This window comes from Epinephelus fuscoguttatus, linkage group LG12 (genome assembly GCF_011397635.1).
Source record: "Epinephelus fuscoguttatus linkage group LG12, E.fuscoguttatus.final_Chr_v1".
In the NCBI taxonomy this organism is placed as follows: Eukaryota; Metazoa; Chordata; class Actinopteri; order Perciformes; family Serranidae; genus Epinephelus; species Epinephelus fuscoguttatus.
In genome coordinates this window covers 28222489-28243963 of record NC_064763.1, presented here as the reverse complement: position 1 = coordinate 28243963, position 21475 = coordinate 28222489, and the positions used below count along the sequence as shown (strand labels likewise).

At 41.5% G+C, this 21475-nt stretch overlaps 1 protein-coding gene across 1 annotated transcript in view; it reads left to right on the top strand.

The window, feature by feature from the left end:
• The window catches only part of LOC125898620 (protocadherin Fat 3), a 74725-nt gene that overhangs the window by 44999 nt on the left and 8251 nt on the right, over nucleotides 1–21475 (top strand). The window contains exons 32-48 of the mRNA XM_049592467.1: nucleotides 1386–1539; nucleotides 1641–1874; nucleotides 2193–2371; nucleotides 5211–5424; nucleotides 5535–5749; nucleotides 7718–7855; nucleotides 8052–8195; nucleotides 8296–8493; nucleotides 9274–9551; nucleotides 9663–10225; nucleotides 10455–10586; nucleotides 10721–10878; nucleotides 11001–11532; nucleotides 11846–11999; nucleotides 13789–13945; nucleotides 14957–15373; nucleotides 17786–18041. Coding sequence (XP_049448424.1) covers nucleotides 1386–1539; nucleotides 1641–1874; nucleotides 2193–2371; nucleotides 5211–5424; nucleotides 5535–5749; nucleotides 7718–7855; nucleotides 8052–8195; nucleotides 8296–8493; nucleotides 9274–9551; nucleotides 9663–10225; nucleotides 10455–10586; nucleotides 10721–10878; nucleotides 11001–11532; nucleotides 11846–11999; nucleotides 13789–13945; nucleotides 14957–15373; nucleotides 17786–18041 — 4123 coding nt within the window. The remainder of the gene's footprint in view (nucleotides 1–1385; nucleotides 1540–1640; nucleotides 1875–2192; nucleotides 2372–5210; nucleotides 5425–5534; nucleotides 5750–7717; nucleotides 7856–8051; nucleotides 8196–8295; nucleotides 8494–9273; nucleotides 9552–9662; nucleotides 10226–10454; nucleotides 10587–10720; nucleotides 10879–11000; nucleotides 11533–11845; nucleotides 12000–13788; nucleotides 13946–14956; nucleotides 15374–17785; nucleotides 18042–21475) is intronic.

Below are 21475 nucleotides of genomic sequence, written 5' to 3'. Positions count from 1 at the left end.
GATAAGTTACTGTGGCTACAAATTAATTGCTTCTTTGCTAAAAAATGTTGAAAAGTAATTTATTAATGCGAGAGGTTTGGGACAAATTTGTTTAAAGGAACTGAAATTACTTTTGTGTTTTAGCATGCCTTGCAAAGCTCAGGGAAACATAGAGTTACTGCACTCCTCCATTTTTTAACACTGTTGAATAATGTTAAAATTTGCATAATGACTTTGTAAAAAAGCCAAAATCTGGGGCTGTAGCAGAACAGGATTTGTTCAATTAAAATATTGATTTTCTCTTCTACAGTGTACAAAACTCAATGGGAATTATTCAAATTGTCTTTGCACTATATTTCAGGGAATGTACTTAAACTTAAGTATAAAGTGAGTTTTCCAACGTGCTTTCATACAGTATATAATATGGTAATAAAACTGACATGAATCCGTGGTGAAAACCAATTAACTTTAGAACTTTAGAGTGCTAATTCCTACCTTGGAACTTTAAGACTCATCCTAAAATGAGTCCTAATGCTGTGCCAAAATCTGATCTACATGAATGAGAGGAAAATCAGTGTAAAAAAGGGAAGATAATTGGGCTGTCCAGTCTCCTGGGAATATCCCTTTTCATTTAGTAGTATTTTGCAATTCTTCAGTTTCACGTAATTAGTTGAGAAACGTTCATTCTCCCTCTAAATTCTTGCCCATTCTCTTTGAAATCAATCCTCCCTGTCTCCCTGTTCTCCTCTTGTATTCCCTCTGTTCTTTGACAAGTCAGGCCTGTGTAACTACAAAGTGGTTACTCGGGCATTACATGCATCAAATGTATCAAAAGATGTTATGAGTCACACACTATTCTGCTCTGTACTGCAACCGTGCTGTTGGCACGTTGTTCTTTTTTATTATTATTAAGTATCAAGTAAGCATGTTTTCAGCAGTATTATCAGTGGTTGGAGAGATTTGATCACCATGACGCAACTCAAGATAATTGATCATCAATAAATCTATGTATTTATTATTTCATTGTAATAGTTGCAGATGAATTTTCTGTCGATCAAGCTCTACATATGATAAAGTCAGTCACAGGTTAACTCTGAAGTACAGAGGAAAAGCAGCAGGGTGTTGTCTGTGTTTAGCGAAATAGTGAGGTCACAAAGTTCATTTTTAGAGACAGTCGCTGGCAGGAGTGAAGGTGGGGTCAGAAAAGGGCACTTAAATCTGTTGTACTCGCTCTGTCAGCAAGGATAATGGATGCAGTGCTCAACAGTTTAATGTGTTTTTTGATGTGTTGGACAGATGTTTTTTTTTTTTTTCAGGCAGTGTGGTTTCACTTTGTGCTTGTTTATTTGTGTGTATGTGTGTGTGTGTGTGTGTGTGTGTGTGTGTGTGTGTTTGGGTTGTGCCAGGCGGTGTATAGCGCCTCTTTTCCTGAGGACATTCCCACTAACAAGGGCATTCTGACAGTGGGTGCAACAGATGCTGACTCAGGCTCCAGCGCTGAGATCCAGTATTCACTGTTTGGCATAGGGGTTGAAGATTTCTACATGGATGCAAACACTGGTACATTCAGTTGTTATTCTTCTTATTTTGTACGAGCAAGATACATCACAGATTAAACATCCCACCTGCAGTTTTACACACCTCTTCTTTTGTGTCCTAAGGCGAGCTGCGTACAGCCACGGTCATGGACCGAGAAATGACACCCACCTACAAACTCATTGCCCAGGCGACTGACGGAGGAGGGCTGTTCTGCCGCTCTGACATTTCTCTCAAAGTGTTGGACGTAAATGACAATGCCCCCTCATTCTCCTCTACTCATTACCTGGCTAGTGTCTATGAGAATGCCGCCCCCAAGGCTTTGCTTACCCGGCTGCAAGCCAGTGACCCTGATGAAGGTAAGTTAATATGAAGTTATATGCTGGATGTGTAACATGTTACGCAAGGATGAGAATTAGCATGGAAAGTTTCCTACTTATACTGGATGAAGGTTAAAGCTACTATGACACCAAGTGTTCACACTGCTGACTTGTCCACACTTAATTATTCTTACCAAAGAGGTCTCCTGCAGCTGTTTGAGGAAACGAGACACACAATTTGTACATGCTTCTAAAATTACTCTGTGATAAAAAAAGATTGCACGAACAGGAAGAAGATCATTTTGACATGATAATTAAGTCTTGGGTGTGCATGAATTTGTCTTCTGATCTCTCCAGGCCTTAACCGTACAGTAGTCTATTCTCTGGTGGATTCAGTCAACGGATTGTTTTCCATCGACCCGGTATCTGGGATGGTGATTCTGGAGAAATCTCTGGACAGAGAGAGCCGGGACACCTACCGTATCCGCGTCCAGGCCACTGACCAGGTTGGACAACAGGGGGCGCTGTCCTCACAGGTTGGTGGCTCCAGTGACACATTTAATCACAGCTGTATTTTTGCTGTGATATCCAGTATTCACTAAAAACTGCAGTGCTGGGGAGTAGTTAACTATATATATGTAGTTCAGTTCATAGTTTAAGGTTTAAAATAAGAAAGGCTCAGACATAGAATTGCACATTTAAAGGTCTTTTAATCTTGAGAGAAAGCCAAAGAATTGGTCCATCATGACAATTTATAGTGTCTCACAAACAGGCATTGTAGGTACTGCAGAAACTTTCCATTACTCCAGTTGCTATTGTGTTATTTCCTGCTATTCAGACAACTCATTATGGGAACAATTGCTTCTCCTCACTTAACCAAAGCTGGTCACAATCATGTCAGACTATCTAGCTGAAGTCATGTCAGGCCATCCACACAATAAGAGTTCATGTCAGGTCATCTACACTATATAGTTGGGTGGCAATTATACAACATTAAAGTCTCTTTGGTTTTTTTTAGTAGTTAACTACTGGATTGTGTAGTTTATGTTGTACATTTTAAACAACATATTCATAGTATTTATGATGGTTTTTGCCAAACAATATGGCACATTGCCGCAGCTCATTGGCTCCGGTTGTCATTTACTGACAGTCTGGTTTACAACCAGGGTATCTGTGAATGATTACTATAATTTTCCCTAAGTTTATCAATGTCCTAATTCAAACCCAACAATTGCTCCCCATGCTCTTCTCAAAACACATCCTCGGGCTGCCTAGGTGAGGATTAACCTGCCTTAGTGCCTAAATCAAACACACCTACACTTGACTCAGTGTCAATTCAGCTGCACCTTCGTGTAAAACATAAGATTCTGGATTCTCAGATTGTGATCATTTTCCTTGATGTAGTTTGGATGTAGATTTTTTTAAACTGGTTAATTTTTGACAAGCTAAAAATGATGAGAGTAGCTGTAGCCAGTTAAGTAGCCAGTAGTTTTGTAAACTGCAGTTACAATGTAGTATACCTAACACTGCAGGGAGTATTTATCTAAAAGGTATTCATGATCCTCCTCAAAACTAGCACTTATTCATTGATAATTGCTAGCTGGGAAAAACAAATACTTGTGAACACTATTGAAATTCACAGCAGTCTTCTCAACATTTACATATATTTTAGGTGATATAATCATCCTGTAATTAAATCAGATACAGAGTTATTAACACAGCCTCTGAGTAATTTGCACCAATTATTTCAAAAAACACAAATAGACGTGATTTTGTAATTAAACTATTTTACCACAACAATGTAATTAGAATTTATACACTCAGAGGTGCATTACTGAGCCACAGAGTCATCCATCTGGTGATGTGCAATCTGTATTTCTGTCTGTACACAATGAATAAGAAAAGCCAATGAATAACAACACGTTGTTTACCGAGGAGATCAGATAAGAAGCTAGTAGATTTAATCAAGATAAATCGTCATCAAATTGTGCAGTGGGTGGGATGGGAAAGACGGGGAAGGTGACAGCTCCAGACGCAGAGGCAGTGTAGAAAAGAGAAGGGAAAGAGATCTCTCACAGTCACTAGGTTTCTTTTTCTTAGGTGCTTTGGGACTGCAAGAACAAGCCTTAAGTGAAAATAAACCCCAGGCAAAAGTGAGGTCAGGTGTGGCAGTTTTAGACCAATTTCATAGCAGCAGGTATCATTATCACTGCTAACACGAGCAGCAGTAGTCGGAGCTGTAATAGCAGCAATAGTAGTGGTAGTAATAGTAGTGATTCCAGTATTTCTATAGCTCATACACAAGGGCATTTCAAAGTGCTTCACAGAGCAATAAAATATGAAACATTATAAAGGATACAGAAAAGAGAAAAAAAGATAGGTATAAAAGGTGAAATTAATTACTAAATGATTAACAATTAAAAAGAAATCATTAAAAATAGCAAATGTGCAGACAAGAGGTGCAAAGTTGAGTTTAAAGGAATGTTTTTTAGCTTTGACTTAAAAGTGGCCAGAGTTGGGACTTGTCTAACGTCATCTGGGAGGTTATTCCAGGTTTGTGCTGCACGATAACAAAATGCTGCTTCACCCGTAGTGATTCCCTGAGTTATAGCCGTGCTTGTATCATGCACATTAATATGATTGCTGTGAAGGTGAGAATTCATGGGCATCCCGCTTGCAGTAAGTGGAAATGGGAGCAAGTGTGTCTCCTCTATGACTCTGTACCATATGCTGCTTGTGTATGCCAGGAAAGACTAGTGGGACAAATATGATGAAGGTCTGATGAAGAGACTGATGAAGGTAGCGGGAAAACAGCTGGGCTGGCTACGCATTCTTGTACCAGCAAGATTATATTTCTAACCTTGAATGGAGTTAAGCATCTTAATTAATACCAAGATGTAACAATGTTTAACCTTACACCTCATCGTCGCTAGGTGTGATTGATGATTAAGAAGAATTCCAAATGTACTCACATTCAAGTAACACACTCCATAATAAGATAATAATAAAGGCAACGGTTTGTTTCTACAACACCACAACTTCGCTTTAAAGCCCAGTTTTGAACCTCCCTCCAAAAGGCAGACGCACACAGTGACAATACCAGAAAAGTTGAACTGTTGACTCAGATTCAATAGAGCAAAAACAGCATTTATCTGACTCAGTAATGCTGCAAATCTTTAACATTTATCTAGCAGCCAAAGAATCCTCTCTGGGGCTTTGGTGGACACAGACTTCAATCGATTTTTGCCTCAGTCCCCTATCTTGTTAGCAAAGCCTTTAGTATCTTTGCTCCCATTAATGTCCATGTCTGCGGTGTTGAAACTGAACTCTGAGGGCAGGGAGCAGTGCAGACAAACGAGCTGGTGTCTCCCTCAGGTGGATTTGACCATTTTGGTGCTGGATGTGAATGACAATGCTCCAGTCTTCCAGAGGAGAGACTACTCCGTTACTGTCCCGGAGGATGTAGCCCTGGGAACCGAGGTGCTGCGAGTGTTGGCAACGAGCGTTGACATCGGGCCAAACGCTGACATCACCTACAAGATCCGGTCGGGCAACGAGTTAAGAAAGTTCACCATAGACAGGAACCTGGGTGAGCAGAGATCCTTGTTACATGGCCTTGTTACTTCCGGGCTTAAATACAAAAGTAAAACCACATATCAAATTGAATTCCTTATAAGTTCTCCCATGTGTATGTTTCAGGCTCTATTTCTGTGGCTGATGATTTGGACTTTGAGGTGTGTAAGGACTACTACCTCACTGTTGAGGCCTGGGACAACGGGAACCCTCCTCTCAGCACAGCTACCATGGTGACCATTGAACTCATGGATGTAAACGACAACGCTCCAGCCTTCAGTCAGGACATCTACAATGTCCTGGTCAGCGAGGATGCGTCTGTGGGACAGACAATTACAAGGGTAACGCGTGGTCTTAATTTGTTCTCCATCCTCATATTGGTTTAACCTGATGTGCCAGATGGTTCCGTGTTAACAAACTATTTGAGAAGCTGTCATTGAGAAAACACTAGGACAGGTACTTAAAAAAACAATTAGCAGGTGACTGGATGAGCCATCTGTTTATCACCGTCACCAAAGAGCACAAACACCTTTTCTATCAAGAAAAGCTTAAGTGTTCTTTGGTTTTCTTTCAAGGAGGACATGCTCTGCAGTTCTGGTATAACTGATGCTATTGCTGCGTCAATGCTGATCTCTTTAGGAATTGAACGAACAGTCGCCTCTCCATGTCATCACACACACCTAAACTGCACTTGTGGCTAGCTTTTTTTTTTTTATTTCTCTGACATTTTAACTTTTATTCACCATTGTTGTAGGCCTAAAGTGATTATTATATTTTCTAAAATGTAGAGCCTATACACCAATTACAAAAAAAAGTGTTAACAATTTGTCAGTTGAAATATCCGTCATACTAGGGGTGTCATGATACATCGATCAAGATCGATATATCAGTTCAGTAATTAGCGTTCCAATATCATTGATGCAAAGTGAAAACATCAACACATATCATCTTTAAGACACGCCTTTATTTTGAAATTATCATGGTGCATCTATGTCACCAGCTGAGAGCACCTCCTTCCTAAACATCCAAACAGTGCTAGCAGCCCCAGGCAGATAATAGTCAGCAGCCAAGAAAAAGACAATTTCCAGATATCATCTTATATCGATCACTGGCCCCTGAATTGAATCAAATCAGAGTTTTATCTTGGCAGACTATGTGATATCAGCAAATATCGTTGTTCAAAGAATTCATGTAGCATTTTGTGATGGAACTTGTGATTTTCACCCTTACGTCATATGTCCATGGCCTGGCGCCTTTTTCTCAAAATTTTGACAAACCTTAATAGTGGTGGCTAGTCTTGAATCTCCTTAGCTAGTCTGGCTGTAGATTCCAAATCCCAAAAAGGAAAGTCTTGGAGGAAAATAGACAATTAATTTAAAGGCTCTCTAAGTCTTCTTGAGCTTGAAAAGTTTTTGTCACATACAGCAAACATCTCCTCACGATCCGCTAGCTACATGTCCTCTGAATATGCTGTGAAAAAGTCTGGTCTCTGTTGGCTGCCCAGGCTCCGCAAATGGCAACAAAAACATTGTGGTCCAGGCTGCACCAACCAGCCAGCGCGAGACCAGCGAAAGCAAGCACACACACATGAACGCGGTGCCCATGTCTCACGGTCTCACGCAGGCGCACACACGTGAACGTGGTGCCCAGAGAGGCAGTTAGAGCTACAGGCTACAATGAGGCTAAAAGGCGAGCTAGCTCTGTTGTGTTTGATAACACTGCTGAACGTAAACAGAAGTGAAGTGTTTTTGTTGCCATTTGCGGAGCCTGGGCTGCCAACAGAGACCGGACTTTTTCACAGCATATTCAAAGGACATGTAGCTTGCTGTATGTGACACAAACTTTTCAAGCTTAGGAAGACTTAGAAAGGCTTTAAAGATCCAGTGTGTAGGATTTAGGGACATTTATTGGCAGAAATTGTACATTATATTCATAACTATTATTTATTAGTTTATAATCATCTGAAAGTAAGAATCTTTGTGTTGTTACCTTAGAATGAGTCATTTATATCTACATATGAGCAAGTCCTTTCATATATTCACATTCACAGGGATATTCACATTTTTGTGTTGGCCACCACAGCTCTCCTACTTGCATGGCACATTGGGGAAGTTTAAGTTCTGCAATCTCACCACTAGATGCCGCTAGATCCTACACACTAGACCTTTATTGGGCTGTGTCACCGTCATTATGAGACTCAGATATGTTCTGCAGCTCCAGAGAGATTTTTTTGGCCACAACATGTCTCTTTTGATAGTAAAAGGTCTTTTTCATTGACTTTTGTTTTACTCCCTGTGTGTGTTCTCAAGGTACTGGCAGAAGACTTGGACAGCCAGGTGAATGGGCGAATCACCTACTCCATCCTGAAAGGTGATCGTAGCAACCACTTCTGGATTGACCCTGTAACAGGCCTGCTCAAAGTCAATAAGCGGCTCGACAGAGAACTAGTAAGGATGCATCTTTAAGTACAATATCTCATAAACAATCAATAGCAATTTTCTGGTTCATGAGCACAGAAAATACAAAGTCCGCTCAAGGTCAACACCCAATGAAGCCTCATATTATGCAAGCATAAGAGTGCTTGTCATATTGCCTGATACATACAGATGCTATAGCACTCTCATCCCCTCCTGCTTCATCTAGGTATCAAGGTACTCTTTGTCAGTGCAGGCGTTCGACAGTGGCTCTCCTGCCATGTCCTCCACTGTCACCCTCAACATCGACATATCTGACGTTAATGACAACCCTCCTGTCTTCACTCCTCCCAACTCCACAGCTGTCATACAGGTATCAGTGTGTGTGTTTGTGTGTGTGTGTGTGTTGACTTATCTTCATGTGTTTTTGTGCTAGGGTCAACTCAAGCTGCTTTTTCTCTCCATTCTTCCAGCTGAACCAAGCTGCTGGCACTACCCTGCTGAAGCTGTCAGTCAGCGATAAAGACTCACCAAGAAATGGCCCTCCCTTTGAGTTTCTCATCTTGTCAGGAAACGAGGGAAATTTCTTCTCCCTGGACCAAACTGGGACTCTGAGGTCCAACCGTGTGTTTGGCCCTGAAGCCCCCCGAGAGTTCACTCTTGAAATCCAGGTTAACAACAGTGTTTTTATTTAAAGCGATACCAATTTTCAACCAGCTTTTAAAAGTGTGGGTAATATGTGTAAATGACCTAAGGCAAACCTCCCTCAATCTTCAAGGCCCAAGTCACTTATGTCACCCACCAGCAGGAGCGTTTAGTAGTCCAGTGTGGCACAGTGCATTCTGGAAGTTACAGGTTTCCTACCTTTTGAGCAAAAGGAAATACCACAGCATTTTTCCTCTGTCTCCTCTAGTCATGTAGCACCAAATACACCAAAAAGTATTTACATATTTATACTGCATACAGAGTCCAGTTTTATTAAAAGACCATCTTTCCAGCAGTGAAATACTTCTTTAACCACTTTTTATACAGGAAACGTTAACCGATAAATACAATGTGTTGGCATGCAGTCAACATAAGGAGCTGCGCATTACTCTCACAGTCTCTCACAATTAGCTGCTAAGTCAGGCTATTGGAGCCTTGGGTTTTAAAAAATAGCCTTATATAAACTCATTTCCTTAATGGGAAAGCTATTAGCACCGCTAATATAGTGACATAGCGGGGGGTGGGGGGCTGTGCTTTAATATTGACAATACCTTCTTTTTTCCAGTTTCAGCTACCCTTATTATTTGTTTTTAATTGTTTGATTGTACAGCTGCCAAGAAAGTAAGTAAGTGTGAACGCAGTCTCATCATATGACCTTAAAAACATCTTAACACGTCTTTTCAACTGAACTCTGCTTCTTTTGATGTGAGTAATTGAATATCTGTTACTTTGTTTTGGTCTCTTAGGCAAGTGACTCTGGTAAGCCAAGTCTTACCTCTTCCTCTTGGATATTTATGAGAGTCATTGGGAACAGTCAGTATAAACCCGCCGTCTCCCCCCTGGAAATCTTCATCGTCATGGCGACAGATACCTTCCAGGGTGGCCCGATCGGTCAGATCTATGCAACCGACCGCGACCCCAGTGACGTGCTGTCATTTACCCAGAGGCCCCAGACCAAGAGCATGTTTAGGATAAACAGGCAGGATGGCAGCGTTGCGGCTCTGCCAGGCCTGGAACCTGGCAGGTAAACAACACACAAGCAGACAACGAGCACTCTCACAGGCTAAAAAGTGGCTGATATGGGGAAAAAACCTTTTGTGTCTAAACATGACATATTTCCTTGTCCTCTCACTAGATACCAGATGAATGCCACGGTGAGTGATGGACGCTTCGCTGTGATAGCTGATGTGTCAGTCCAGGTCGAACAGGTGACAGATGAGCTGCTGCGTAGCGCCTTGACCTTACGTTTCAGCTCACTGTCCCCAGAGGACCTGCTTGGTCGCTACCTGAGCCAGATCAAACTAATGTTGCGGGGAATAGCTGGCTGGAAATGGTCACCAGGACAGCAGGATCCCCTGCACATACTCAGTGTGCAGCCAGTGATGGGGACATCTGATGTGGACTTGCTCCTGGCCATGGAGATGCCAGAGACATCAGGAGGCGGACGGATGGGTGGGATCTACTCCCGGCAAGAGTTGTCTGCAAAGCTGGAGGAAGCAGCAGCGCGGGGCCAGATTCGGGGTGTCCTGGCTGGGGCAGTGGTGGTGAGCAGTGCTTGTTCTGGGGAGCTGGATTGTGGGGACAGGGTGTGTGAACAGGCGCTGGTGATGGAGGGTGACTCACCTGTCGTCTACAGCACAGAGAGGGTCAGCTTGGTGGCACCAAGGTTCAGCACTACAGAGACCTGCACCTGCCCTGGTGAGCACTGCGCTTATGCTTGCACTTGCAATTTAACTGAGCCTAGCTCACACTGTTTGTGTCCTCTTTGTCTGTCACAGCTGATAACAAAACAATACAGATAACAAAGAGACAAACAGATGTTGCATACATTATAATAAAGTATTTTTCTCATGAGAATATAGATGATATTCTGATATCCTGAAGGCATATATTTCTAATATTTCTGTATTTGCCCATTTTCAAACAGGAGGGACATGCCCCACTCCTGTGGAGCTTTGTGAAGGTCAGTCCTGTCCAGCAGACATGCAGTGTGTCCGTTCTGGTCCTACAGCGCCATCTGTCTGCCAGTGTCAGCCCGAGAGACTTGACGAATGTGCAGGTGTGATTTGATCCTTTCTAAGCTTGAAAGTTGGACCTTCTGTGTATCTGATGTGGGTAGATGAGTAGCTTGGCACGCAGCAAGGATTTCCTCTAATTTTTAATCCTGTGTTTTTATGTTTTGCAAATACGCAGGTCAAACCTCTCTGAGTTTCTCTGGAAACAGTTACATCAAGTACAGAGTGACAGAGAGTGGCCAGAGTGGAGAGATGAGGCTCGGCCTGAGGATCAGAACACTTCAGAGAAGAGGAGTCATTATGTTCACGCGCGTTAACCCCTGCACCATGCTCAAGGTAAACACATCCTAAGGCTGCACTTTACCATATCTTTCCAGATCTATTCAGCAGAGAGTGTGCTGTATTTAATTGGTTGCACATTTTTTAAGGATACAGTTCTTTTCTCTCTCCCTCCACAGATTGAAGGGGGTCGACTCTGGTTCCAGTTGGACTGTGACAACACCCTTGGCATTATGGGTATCTCTGGCAGACCAATAAACGATGGCCTCTGGCATGCAGTTGCCTTGGAGCTGACTAGGAACTACACTCTCCTCTCATTGGATGACAGCTATGTAGAGCGCCGGCGAGCAGCCCAAGCCCCTGTTCGCCTTTGGCCTCTAGCCCCAGATTCTTCCTTTTTCTTCGGGGCCCAAGTGAGGCCACTCAACGGGCAGGGCGAGAGGCCAAGCCCAGGGCCAGGGAGAAGCCAGGGAGGGCCTGGACTCGGGGACCGCGGAGCGAGGGCCCCCCCAAGAGCCCAGGATGGCTTCCAGGGATGCCTGGGCTCACTGATGCTGAACGGTAACGAGCTGCCACTCCAGAATAAGAGGAGCCGTTATGCTGAGATAGCAGGGCTGAGCGAGGTCAAGTTGGGCTGTGTGCTTTATCCAGATCCATGCGTCAGTCAGCCGTGCCTCAACGGAGCCATCTGCAGCAGCCTGCCCTCTGGAGGTCTGTGTAGATGACAGTGTGTGTGGGTGATAGCCATTATATATAAATAAATGACATGAATAAGTGTTGTCATATGAAACAGTTCTAGTTTCTATAGCTGGTGTCAATTTTGGCATTTTCATTGTTTCCTCATTTTAATTCAGTGGCTTGTTTCTGCATCAGCATGCATACAGCTTATTTAGTACGATGGTATTTTAAGTATTCAGTCAGTTACTCCAAAATGAAATCACATGTGGAGAGGATTTGATGTTATGCGTTTACTTTTGTGATTATACACATTGTTCTTCGAGTCATTCTGAGTCTCTCTGTACAGGCTTCATGTGCAGTTGCAGCACAGGCTTCACTGGGGGGCGCTGTGAAATCGAATTGACATCCTGCATGCCGAACCCATGCCAGAACGGTGGGGACTGTAAGCCTTTAGGCAGTGCATTCCTCTGTGGCTGTCCTCGAGGACTCAGGGGACTTATGTAAGATAAAATAGCCTGCAATCACATTCACACACTTTTGAGCCTTAATTACTGATTGTGAAAAAAAAAACAGTATTGATGAACGCTGTGCTCTGTTTACTCAGGGTGATGATTTAGGCACATTAAAATCTACAGCTCTCCTTTCATATACATTCAGACATGAAAAGATATGTGTCGGACTCGGCAAACACACACTCATTAGCCTTCATTAGCACCGCAGCACCCACCGTGTTGTTTTAGTTGTTATTGTGTGCGATAAATTAGTGTTTCTAATTTAATTCAGTATAATTTCGGTTGAAAAGCCTATAATCATTCTCTAGCTGCCTTCTTAATTACAGCTCAGTAATTGCCTTTGAAATAACCTCTCTGCTCATGTGGTTGTTCAATGGAGCCACCACCAGAGAGCAGTTTTCCCTCAGTGGAGAAAATGCCTCTGCTTTTTCATGATTTTGACAAAGATGTAAAAAGTGCTTTTGATGGAATTGAATTAAACCCATTTTAGCTGAAAAATAAGGGAGATAAAAATTAAATTGTTTCCATCAGACAGCAGATCGTTCACATCAGTATAAGTTGAAGATATAAACAGATTGAAATCACAGCTAAAGCAAAAACTGTATTCTGACACAAGCAAACAGCTGTTGAGTGTAATCTGCTATGAAATTGTTTTTCCTGCAGATTGCTAAATAATAATAGCACACTAACATGTGCATTAAAAAAGGAATTAAATAAAGTATATTCAATCGGAAAATTCTCTAAAAAGGGGAAAGATTTCGGAAATAGAAAAAGCTTGCTCAATTCATGAGGGTTGTAAATTAGGGTATTCATGAGCTGACATCACAGGCCAGTACATCCAAGCCTGGTTAAGTCAAAGCTATACTATGCAGGATTGTCAGTAACTTTTTGTAAACACGCTGGCTGGAGAAAGTGCAAATAAAAGCCAATCCCAGATTCATTCTCATTTGGTGTTTCGTCTCGCTATATTTGCATTTTTTCCAGTGCTGTGCCTCTTGGATGCCTGCTACTTATGGTCTGGCATCTGGTTGATACCTTTCTATAAAGCCCAAACCTGACCTGAGTGCAGTGGGGATGCACGCCAAGAAACATCCTGAGCACAGAAATTAAGAAGAAAGTAAGAAAATGTGGAGAGCAGAGTCTCTACAGATAAATACACACTAGCTCTAGTGGGCCGTAAGTCATGATTGAGAGGGATTACTTTTGTATAAGGCTATACATCATACAGACAGTGTTTTTAGGAAATCCTGCATTTACCTTTAACTATATGCTAAATGACTCAGAGCAAAGCTTCCTGCAATATTCAGAAATTCTTCTTCTTCTTCTAAACTCTCCAACACTGTTTTGAAAATCTCATCAAGAAAAAGTAATTGAAAAGAAAAATACAGGGCACCATGCTCGAAATGACAAGTAATGATGAGCACAGATGTATGCGGGGGTAAAATTACATCTGTGACGTTCAGTCGTAATTTACGTCTTTATCTAAGGGTATGAGTGTGTGTGTGTGCATGTGTTTGCAATATGTTTGGAAATATGCAATCACATTTCTTTAAATCAGAACCATATAAATTGAGGATAACGGGGAATCCATGAAGATAATCCCTTGATTTAGCAAAAGAGAGGCCCTCTGAAAAGATGATCTCCAAAGTATTTATTTTCTTTCTCTCTTTTTCACTCACTGTCACGCTTTCATCTCTAATTCTCCTCCTCTACTTTGATACAAATCATCTTCACCACTCCCGTGCATAGCAATTTATTTGTCTATCTGCCTCTGCAGATGTGATGAGGATGTTAATGAGTGTGACCAGGACGGGTGCGGAGATGGAGGAGAGTGTGTCAACACGTTCGGGTCGTTCTACTGTAACTGTTCGGACGGGTACGAGGGTCGGTTTTGTGATGATCAGATGCCTGGTGATCCGGGGGATGACACACAGGTATAGTATAAACAACACTGAATTTATGTAGGCGTAAATCTTAGAGAATATAATGCACATTCAGATTGCTTGTTAGTGGATTTGGCATACGTAGTGAAACAGTAGAGAATTTCAGTGTGCAGCAGACTCCTGGAAGATTTGTTCACCAGCTTGGTATATTTGCCTTCACAGTAGATGAATGGACGTGTGGTAATGAGGAAATCACAGTCTCCATTTGAAGTTGTTACGCTCATAACTTTTGTCATGCACTATATACCCTATATTGAGACTGTAAGCCTAATTATTGTTACACACTGTGCGAAGGTGCTTTTATTATTCTCTAGAAGACTCTAATCAGCAGAGGAGAAGCCATGGTCGACAAAACCTATTAGGCTGCTTTCACAACCAATTGATATGTTAACTTTGTTTTTTTTTTTGAAGGACATTTACTGCAGGAAATAAAACTATTTTTTCTCCCGGAGCATACACATCATGTATCCTGTTAAATCATGAATCCGTGGAAGTAATCATTTCTTTCATACTGCAAGACCAGAAATGTGATGCTTGTTAAACTCTGCACTTAAAAAAATAATTTCACGCAACATGACATGATACAAAATCTTGATTTTAACATCAACAACATCTCAGTAAGTTTATTAACCAAAAGACATTTTTTGGTTGTAAAACTTTTGAAAAGCTTGTGGTTTTTTCAGCGTGTGATGTGTTACTTAACATCGATCTCCTTACTAAAATACTTTGGGGTGGGAGGTCAGCTTCACTGTATCTGTGCACCATCAAACATGCATATTAACTAGTTTTCATATGATGGCCTGGATACGTTAAACCGAATCTGCACTGACTGAGGGGAAAAAGCTAGATTTTTAACTTGGCACCTTTTCTTTTTAGAGATGACCTATATGTTTGCTCAGGAAGTTAGTTGTGATTTTTCTTTATCAAACTGTAAATGAATTAGAAACACCAGACAGTGATATCTTACATTTTTTTTATGATTTTTCTCATTGTGTGACCCAGGCGGAGCCCCTGTCTTACGTCGGACCAGGAGAAATAATTGGCATCGGGGTCCTTGCCTTTGTCATCATTCTCCTCCTCATACTTTTCATCGCCTTCAGGAAGAAAATCAAATTTAGGAAAGACTCTGACCCGGGCTCGGGTACTCAGGCTGTGATGGGTGTGTCAGCTATTTCCACAGAAACAAGCTACATGCTGCACAAGACTGGCATGGGGGCAGAGGGGATTGAGTTCAAAGCCGTGCGTGTGTCGGGATCACCTGGGACCACGAGCACCTATGGTGAGGTGGGAAACAGCACTGGGGGCCCTCCCCAGGTCCTGGTGCGTCCCACTACCCACTCCCCTCTACCAGGAGGACTCATCAACCAGGGCATGAGGAGTGGAGATGGGGACAAAACAACTTCTAGTGAGGGCAGTCAGGTATGCAGAAGTGTGCATGGGCATGTATTAATGATTATGATATCCATAATTGTATACTATATAGTAATAACAAGGTAAAATTAAATTTTCCTAGGCAATATCATTTTATATAATAATATCTATATTTATATCAGCATACCTTCCAGCTCCTCATTTTGATGATGTTGTGCTTTTGTTATTCAGTTGTATTCTTTCGTTGTTTGGAAGAGACTCAGAAAAGTAGCACCTGTATTATTGTCATTCTTACAAATAGCCACGGGACAAATAATCATAGTGTGCTTGAGAAAGGGTTCACTGTCCTCAGAGTGGGACTATGAAGAAAGTGCTTGTATGGCAGGAAGTCTCAGTGATGGAGTTTTGATATAATAGAAAATATGGGACTGAAATTTAGTAATAATTGGGGGGAAAAAAACATGTAAAATGGAAGGTACTGTATGAAAGGAACTGTAAGCTTACAAGATTAGAAAAAAAGTCATTTTTGCTGGAAGGAATTCTTCACCTGCAAACAGTTACTCATGTCATGTTGCACTGAATTTGTGAAGAAAACTCTGTTTTTCTTTCATGCCTCCACAGTGAACAAAGAATCCAAAAAAGGTAAACATTCTTGATGAACTGAAGTCACTGGGTTCCACGGTCAACAGCAAAATTATACCAAAACATCTTTTTACCAAATCTCACAACTCACGCAGAATTATCCAAGTCTCAGTTATCCAGCTGTATCCTCAGTATTTCTGAAACACATGCAGTTTCACTAAAATCTTACTATCTAAAACACTTTCACATAAACAATCTTGCACACAGACGAGTAGTGGGCCTGGGCACACGCATGCGTTTCAACTCTGCTCAATGGAATGCACGAGCAGAGTTCAAAAGCACGTGTTTGGCCGTGTGTGGGAAACATCAAGACATTCTCACTCCGACCTCGTCACATATCGACGTTTGGTCATGGACTTTCCACATCCAGATTCAATGTGAAAGGTACCCTGCATGCGTTGGTTGTTGAGGTTCTAGGACGCTGTGTCAAGTTCCGCCTGTTACAGCATTGTCCTCTTTCAAAATACACTTCAGTTTTTACAGTAAATTTACTGTTTACATACTGTCTCTTTCAAAATAAATGCACTACGTGAGTACAATGATGTGGATTGATGCACGTGGTTGGGTTTAAGCAACAAAAGCCTGTGGTTAGGTTTATAAAAAAAAGAACAGGGTTTGGCTTTATAATCTTACGGGATGCGAACACCGCTCTCCAGGGTGTCAGTCAGTGTGTGTTGGACCCTTCCCACCTGCCCTACTTAGACTTTTGCTGCCTTAACTTTCATTCTTGTCCCGCCATGTTTCCCCCTGACATTGCTGAGTGTTGTTAAACTACAATAGCGACCGGCCACATATCATGCCGATGTTAAAAGGCAGCTTTTTAGGTCAGTGTCCAACGCCACAAGTCACTGCCCAAGCGCCAGGTTTCAGTGACTTCAGATTGAGACCCGTTTGGATACATAAGATTGAATAAGTGACACTTGGATTATACTGCAGGAGTTGTGTGAGAGTTCATAAATTGATCTTTTGATGCAGTGTTGCTGGTTTTAAACGTAGCTCCGTATTAAATGCCTCAAGATGTTGCTGTTTTTCGGATTCTTCATTCACCGCAGGCATGTGAGAGAGAGTTTTCCCTTCACAAATTCAAGAAAACACGGGGTGAGTAATTGGTACACAAATGGTCATTTGGTGAGTGAAGTATTCCTTTAAAGGCACCATGTGAAGAATCTGAATTCTTAACATTGGTGCTCCCCAAGTGGTAGTATCAAAAAGGCTGCACAATTTTCCACTGTTTCAGTCTTATTCTCATACAAATAAAAACAATTTGAAAGAGATTTTAAATGTATATTAAGACCAAAACCAACTTACTCTAGTCTCTGACTTCCTGTCTCTGTCTATGGCTCTCAGCTCTAAGCCCATTCATTCCAACTGAAGATGTAAGTCTTTAAAAATGCCTCACAACTATGCTTTCTTTTTCAAAATGGGCTAAATAATTTGGAATTTAGTGTTTTTAACAAACTAAACATAAACAGGGACAAATAGTGCATTTGTTTGGGTTTATTTTGAGCTTTGTACTAGGGAGAATTTACAGGAGCAGAAAGATTTATGTGGGATTTACCTTTTATTGGATTCACTGACAGTACAAAATGTCACCAGAGTTGTACTTATTTTTATATTAGATTATATTTTGAGCCTTTTAACCTTTATGAGATAGAACAGCTGAGGCAGATAGGAAAAGAGGGAGAAAGAGAGAAGGGACAACATGCAGCAAAGTGTCTTGGGTTGGAATTGAACCCAGGCTGAGGCTCTACCAGGTAAAATTCCAGGCATCCTCACTTATCTATTGTTTTGCATCGCTGTTTTCTTCCATCTCTACAGTTGAGCAGCTTCCTCTCAGACATCTCCAATGTCCGAGGAGTGTCCAATAGGAGGGGTATAGCAGTGTGCAGCGTGGCGCCCAATCTCCCCTCTGCATCGTCCTGCCGCTCAGAGCACAGCCCAGCCCACAAAGTGTCCTGGGAGGGAGAGGAAACGAGGGAGGAAGGGCTGGAGAGAGTGAGAGATGAGAGAGAGGAGGAATGGGGGCAGAGAGCTTTTGAGTTGGAGAGAACACAGAGAGATAACAGTCCACAGGGTAAGACTGCAAGCAAGTGCACGCACGTACGCACCCTTGCACGCACACACAGTTTCTGACCTCTGATGAAAAAGGCACTGAGTACACAGGCCATGAATTCATTGTGTTACACTCATACTCTCATCTCCACTGAGAGAGCTTATTTCACAGTGATCTATGCCTTTTGATCACACACATCAAAGAAAATGGCCCAGAGTAAGCAAGGGTGGTTAAGAAGTGATATTTATATTTTGCAATAATTCTATTTCCGATTTACTATTTACTTTCTGGCAGCCGTAAATGATAGTATAACTTACTTTTCTGCTGAAATTGGCAGTTGTGTCCTCTTGTATCAGAATAACTCTCTTACATCTCCTGTGCACTTCTGTTTGAATGGTCAGGGTAATCAGCCAGAACTGATGTCCTGTGTTGTTGTCCTACTTTTGCTCTAAAAAGTTAAGTTGAAATCAAAGTAGCTGGGACAGTGCCACTCAAAGAAAGTCAACTTTTCTGCCAAGTTTTTTTTACCACTTCTTTTTTTTTTTTTTTTATCCAAGTTTGTTTCAAGTGTACCTTTGTCAACTGTGAGGACATCAAACTGAGGGCGATGGGCAAGTAGTAGTTGTCAGATAATTCCACTGCAGTCTGATATTTCGCTGCCAACGCTGTCAACAGCAAGAGCACAGTTCACAGTTTGTTCCCTGTCAGTGAAATAACCACGTTGCATCTCTGTGCTGAGGTAGACGTCACGTCACACATTTCGATTCTCTGTCCAACCTGTTGTTTGAATAATACAGCCTGTGGTGGGAACTTCCTGCCTCTTAATTATTGATTCTTTCCTGTGGGAATGGGAAATAGGTTATTCTATTTTTTTGCTCCCCTGTTGAGTGTATGCACATAAAAAGAAAAGCATATGCCCTTAGGGGTCACAGTTACATCAGAGTCCGTTAATTAAAATGTGATTATGCTGATAGCAAACTAACATTCTTATTATTGGGTTAATGACTCCAGTGTTAGCTGCAACTTTAATTAAGCAGTTGGAAACAGTTTGGGTATTTATTTACATCACAGCAACCACTAATAAGTATAATAATTAATATTTCAATAGATGGGCACAAGTCAATAGGTGAGAAAACATATTGGTCGTTTTTCTGTCACTACCTGCTGCTTATGAATAAATAAAATGTCATGAATAATGAAATGACTGGAAAAAACTGAACAAATCAGGTCCCATATCGACCAGTTTTTGGTAATTGTGCTCTCATAGTCTCACAATAAGCATATTGATCTTCATGATGTTTTGCACAGTTTTAATAAAAGGTTCAGGAATGAATAACTTTGACAACTAAGGCTTCATAGAAACACCAGTTCCTCTAATAATGCAGGTGGAGTAAGCGCCCTCAGTGGAGGTTTTCCTGTTCAAATGCTACAACTATTACTGAACCAATTACAGGAGAAATTACAGAAAGCAATTTGTGGAGCTGTTTTGGTTGCTGTTGGAGGTTAGTATTAGGACTACGTTTGGCTCAGTATTAGTGGTAATAAGTATTTCCAATTCAAAAATGTTGTAAACTGGTCTGAAGGGAAAAATCGGGAAAAATGTGAAAGCAGCCAATTACTTAATTGATATTGCAGGAACAGTTAATTCAGCTTAATTTAACATTATTAACAGAATGCTTCTAACATGAAAGTTTCCTGTTTTAAGAGCATCAGATGAAGCACATGGTGAGGGGGTGCAGGGGGTTTAAAAAGTTTGGGGGCCAGGATGAGAATACAGTTTGGCTGAGTATTAGTGGTAGGATTAGAGCAGGGGCCCGGTCTGTAATCTCAGGCGTGGCTGCCAAGGTTGGCACATGGCACGGTAGTGTCTGAGAGGAAGGATAATGAATAGAAAAGAAAGAAAGAATAAAAAAATGTTTCTTTTCTTCTTTTTTCTTTTTTTAAAGAAAAGCTCGATTATGTTGAGAAGGGTCCCCTCACCTGCATGCCAAATCAGACCAGTGGTTGTGGTGCTGCCTTCCTTATTTAGTTTGATTGATGGTACTGCCATACTGCTCACATTCCCACAGGAGCATTTGACTTGTTCCATATGCACTGGACCGTGACCACCTAGCTTGGGCTCAGAAAGCTAAAGTTGATGTCCAGACATCCCTGCCCTCATGGACAGAGTTTTGGTTATAAGATAGGCCAAGCCCTGACTGCTTGCTTTGCAGGCTGTCCAGGTTGAAGCACAATTTTGAGGCAGACAAGGGCATTTTTAGAAGATGTGACAGACAGGGGTGACAAAGACATGCTGTGCAAACCAAGCCACCAATTACAAAAGCTCTTAAAGCCACCCATGCCACTGAAGGGCACTAACAAATCGTTTATTGCTTTTTATAAAACAGCTGAAAGAGCTGGAAACCAAGATTACTTTCACCTGTTAAGGATCTGCTCTGAAACAGCAGAGTAGCACTGTGGCTTTACATTTTTAAATGTGACATATACCTTCACCTACACCTTTGGTCCTTAGTTTAGAGGTCCAGTGTGTATGAGTTAGGAGGATATATTGACAGAAATGTGATATTGTATAATAAGTATGTTTTCATTCGTGTATGATCACCTGAAAATTAAGAATCAATGTTTTTTCATTACCTTAGAACTGTCAAGACCTGGGGCAGGTCCTCGTCTTTGGAAATCGCTATGTTGCACCACCGTGTTTCGACAGTAGCTCAGAATGGAGAAACCAAACACTGGCTTTTTTTTTTGGCCATTCACGTTGTCAGAAAAACACAGATTTATTAATGTGAAACTCCTTAATTTAGTGTTTTTATCTGTTTAAATCAACTGGTCTGTTTGTTATGGAGAGGAGAAGTTTCAGCTTGTTGCAGTATACAATCCTCACCACTAGATGCCACTAAATCCCCTTAAATCTTACACACTGGACCTGTAAGTATCAGAAACATGTATTTCTTTTTATATCTTTTTTTTTTTCATTTGACACAATATGCCAAATGTCTCAATGCATCATTATTTACTGTTGTTTCAGCACAAGCAGCTGCACAAGAAGTTACATATATCATAATTACCAGAGTTATAATTCAGTGCCAGTCAAGGTTGGTATTTTAAGTGCATTGTGATTCAACAGGGGCGGCAGTGAAATGTCTGTAAACTGTTTTCTCCTTCTGCTCTTTCCCATTTGTTCCGCCTACCAATACAAAGCCTCTTTAGTTTTGCCAAAAGTTACTTTTAATCACATCAGCAAAGCTGTCAGCTCTTATTTCCAAGCAGTTTTATATTCCAAATAGATTTGTTTTTAAAGCCTACACCAGAGATTTCCGCTCTGTTGGTTTTCTGTATCACTCTCCCAATTTGGACACAAATGTGAAACCAGGCGTTTTATTGCTGCTCAGAGCACCTGCTAGAACTACGTACCTGTCTCTTAGCTTAACAGACAGTCTTCACAGCAACATGCC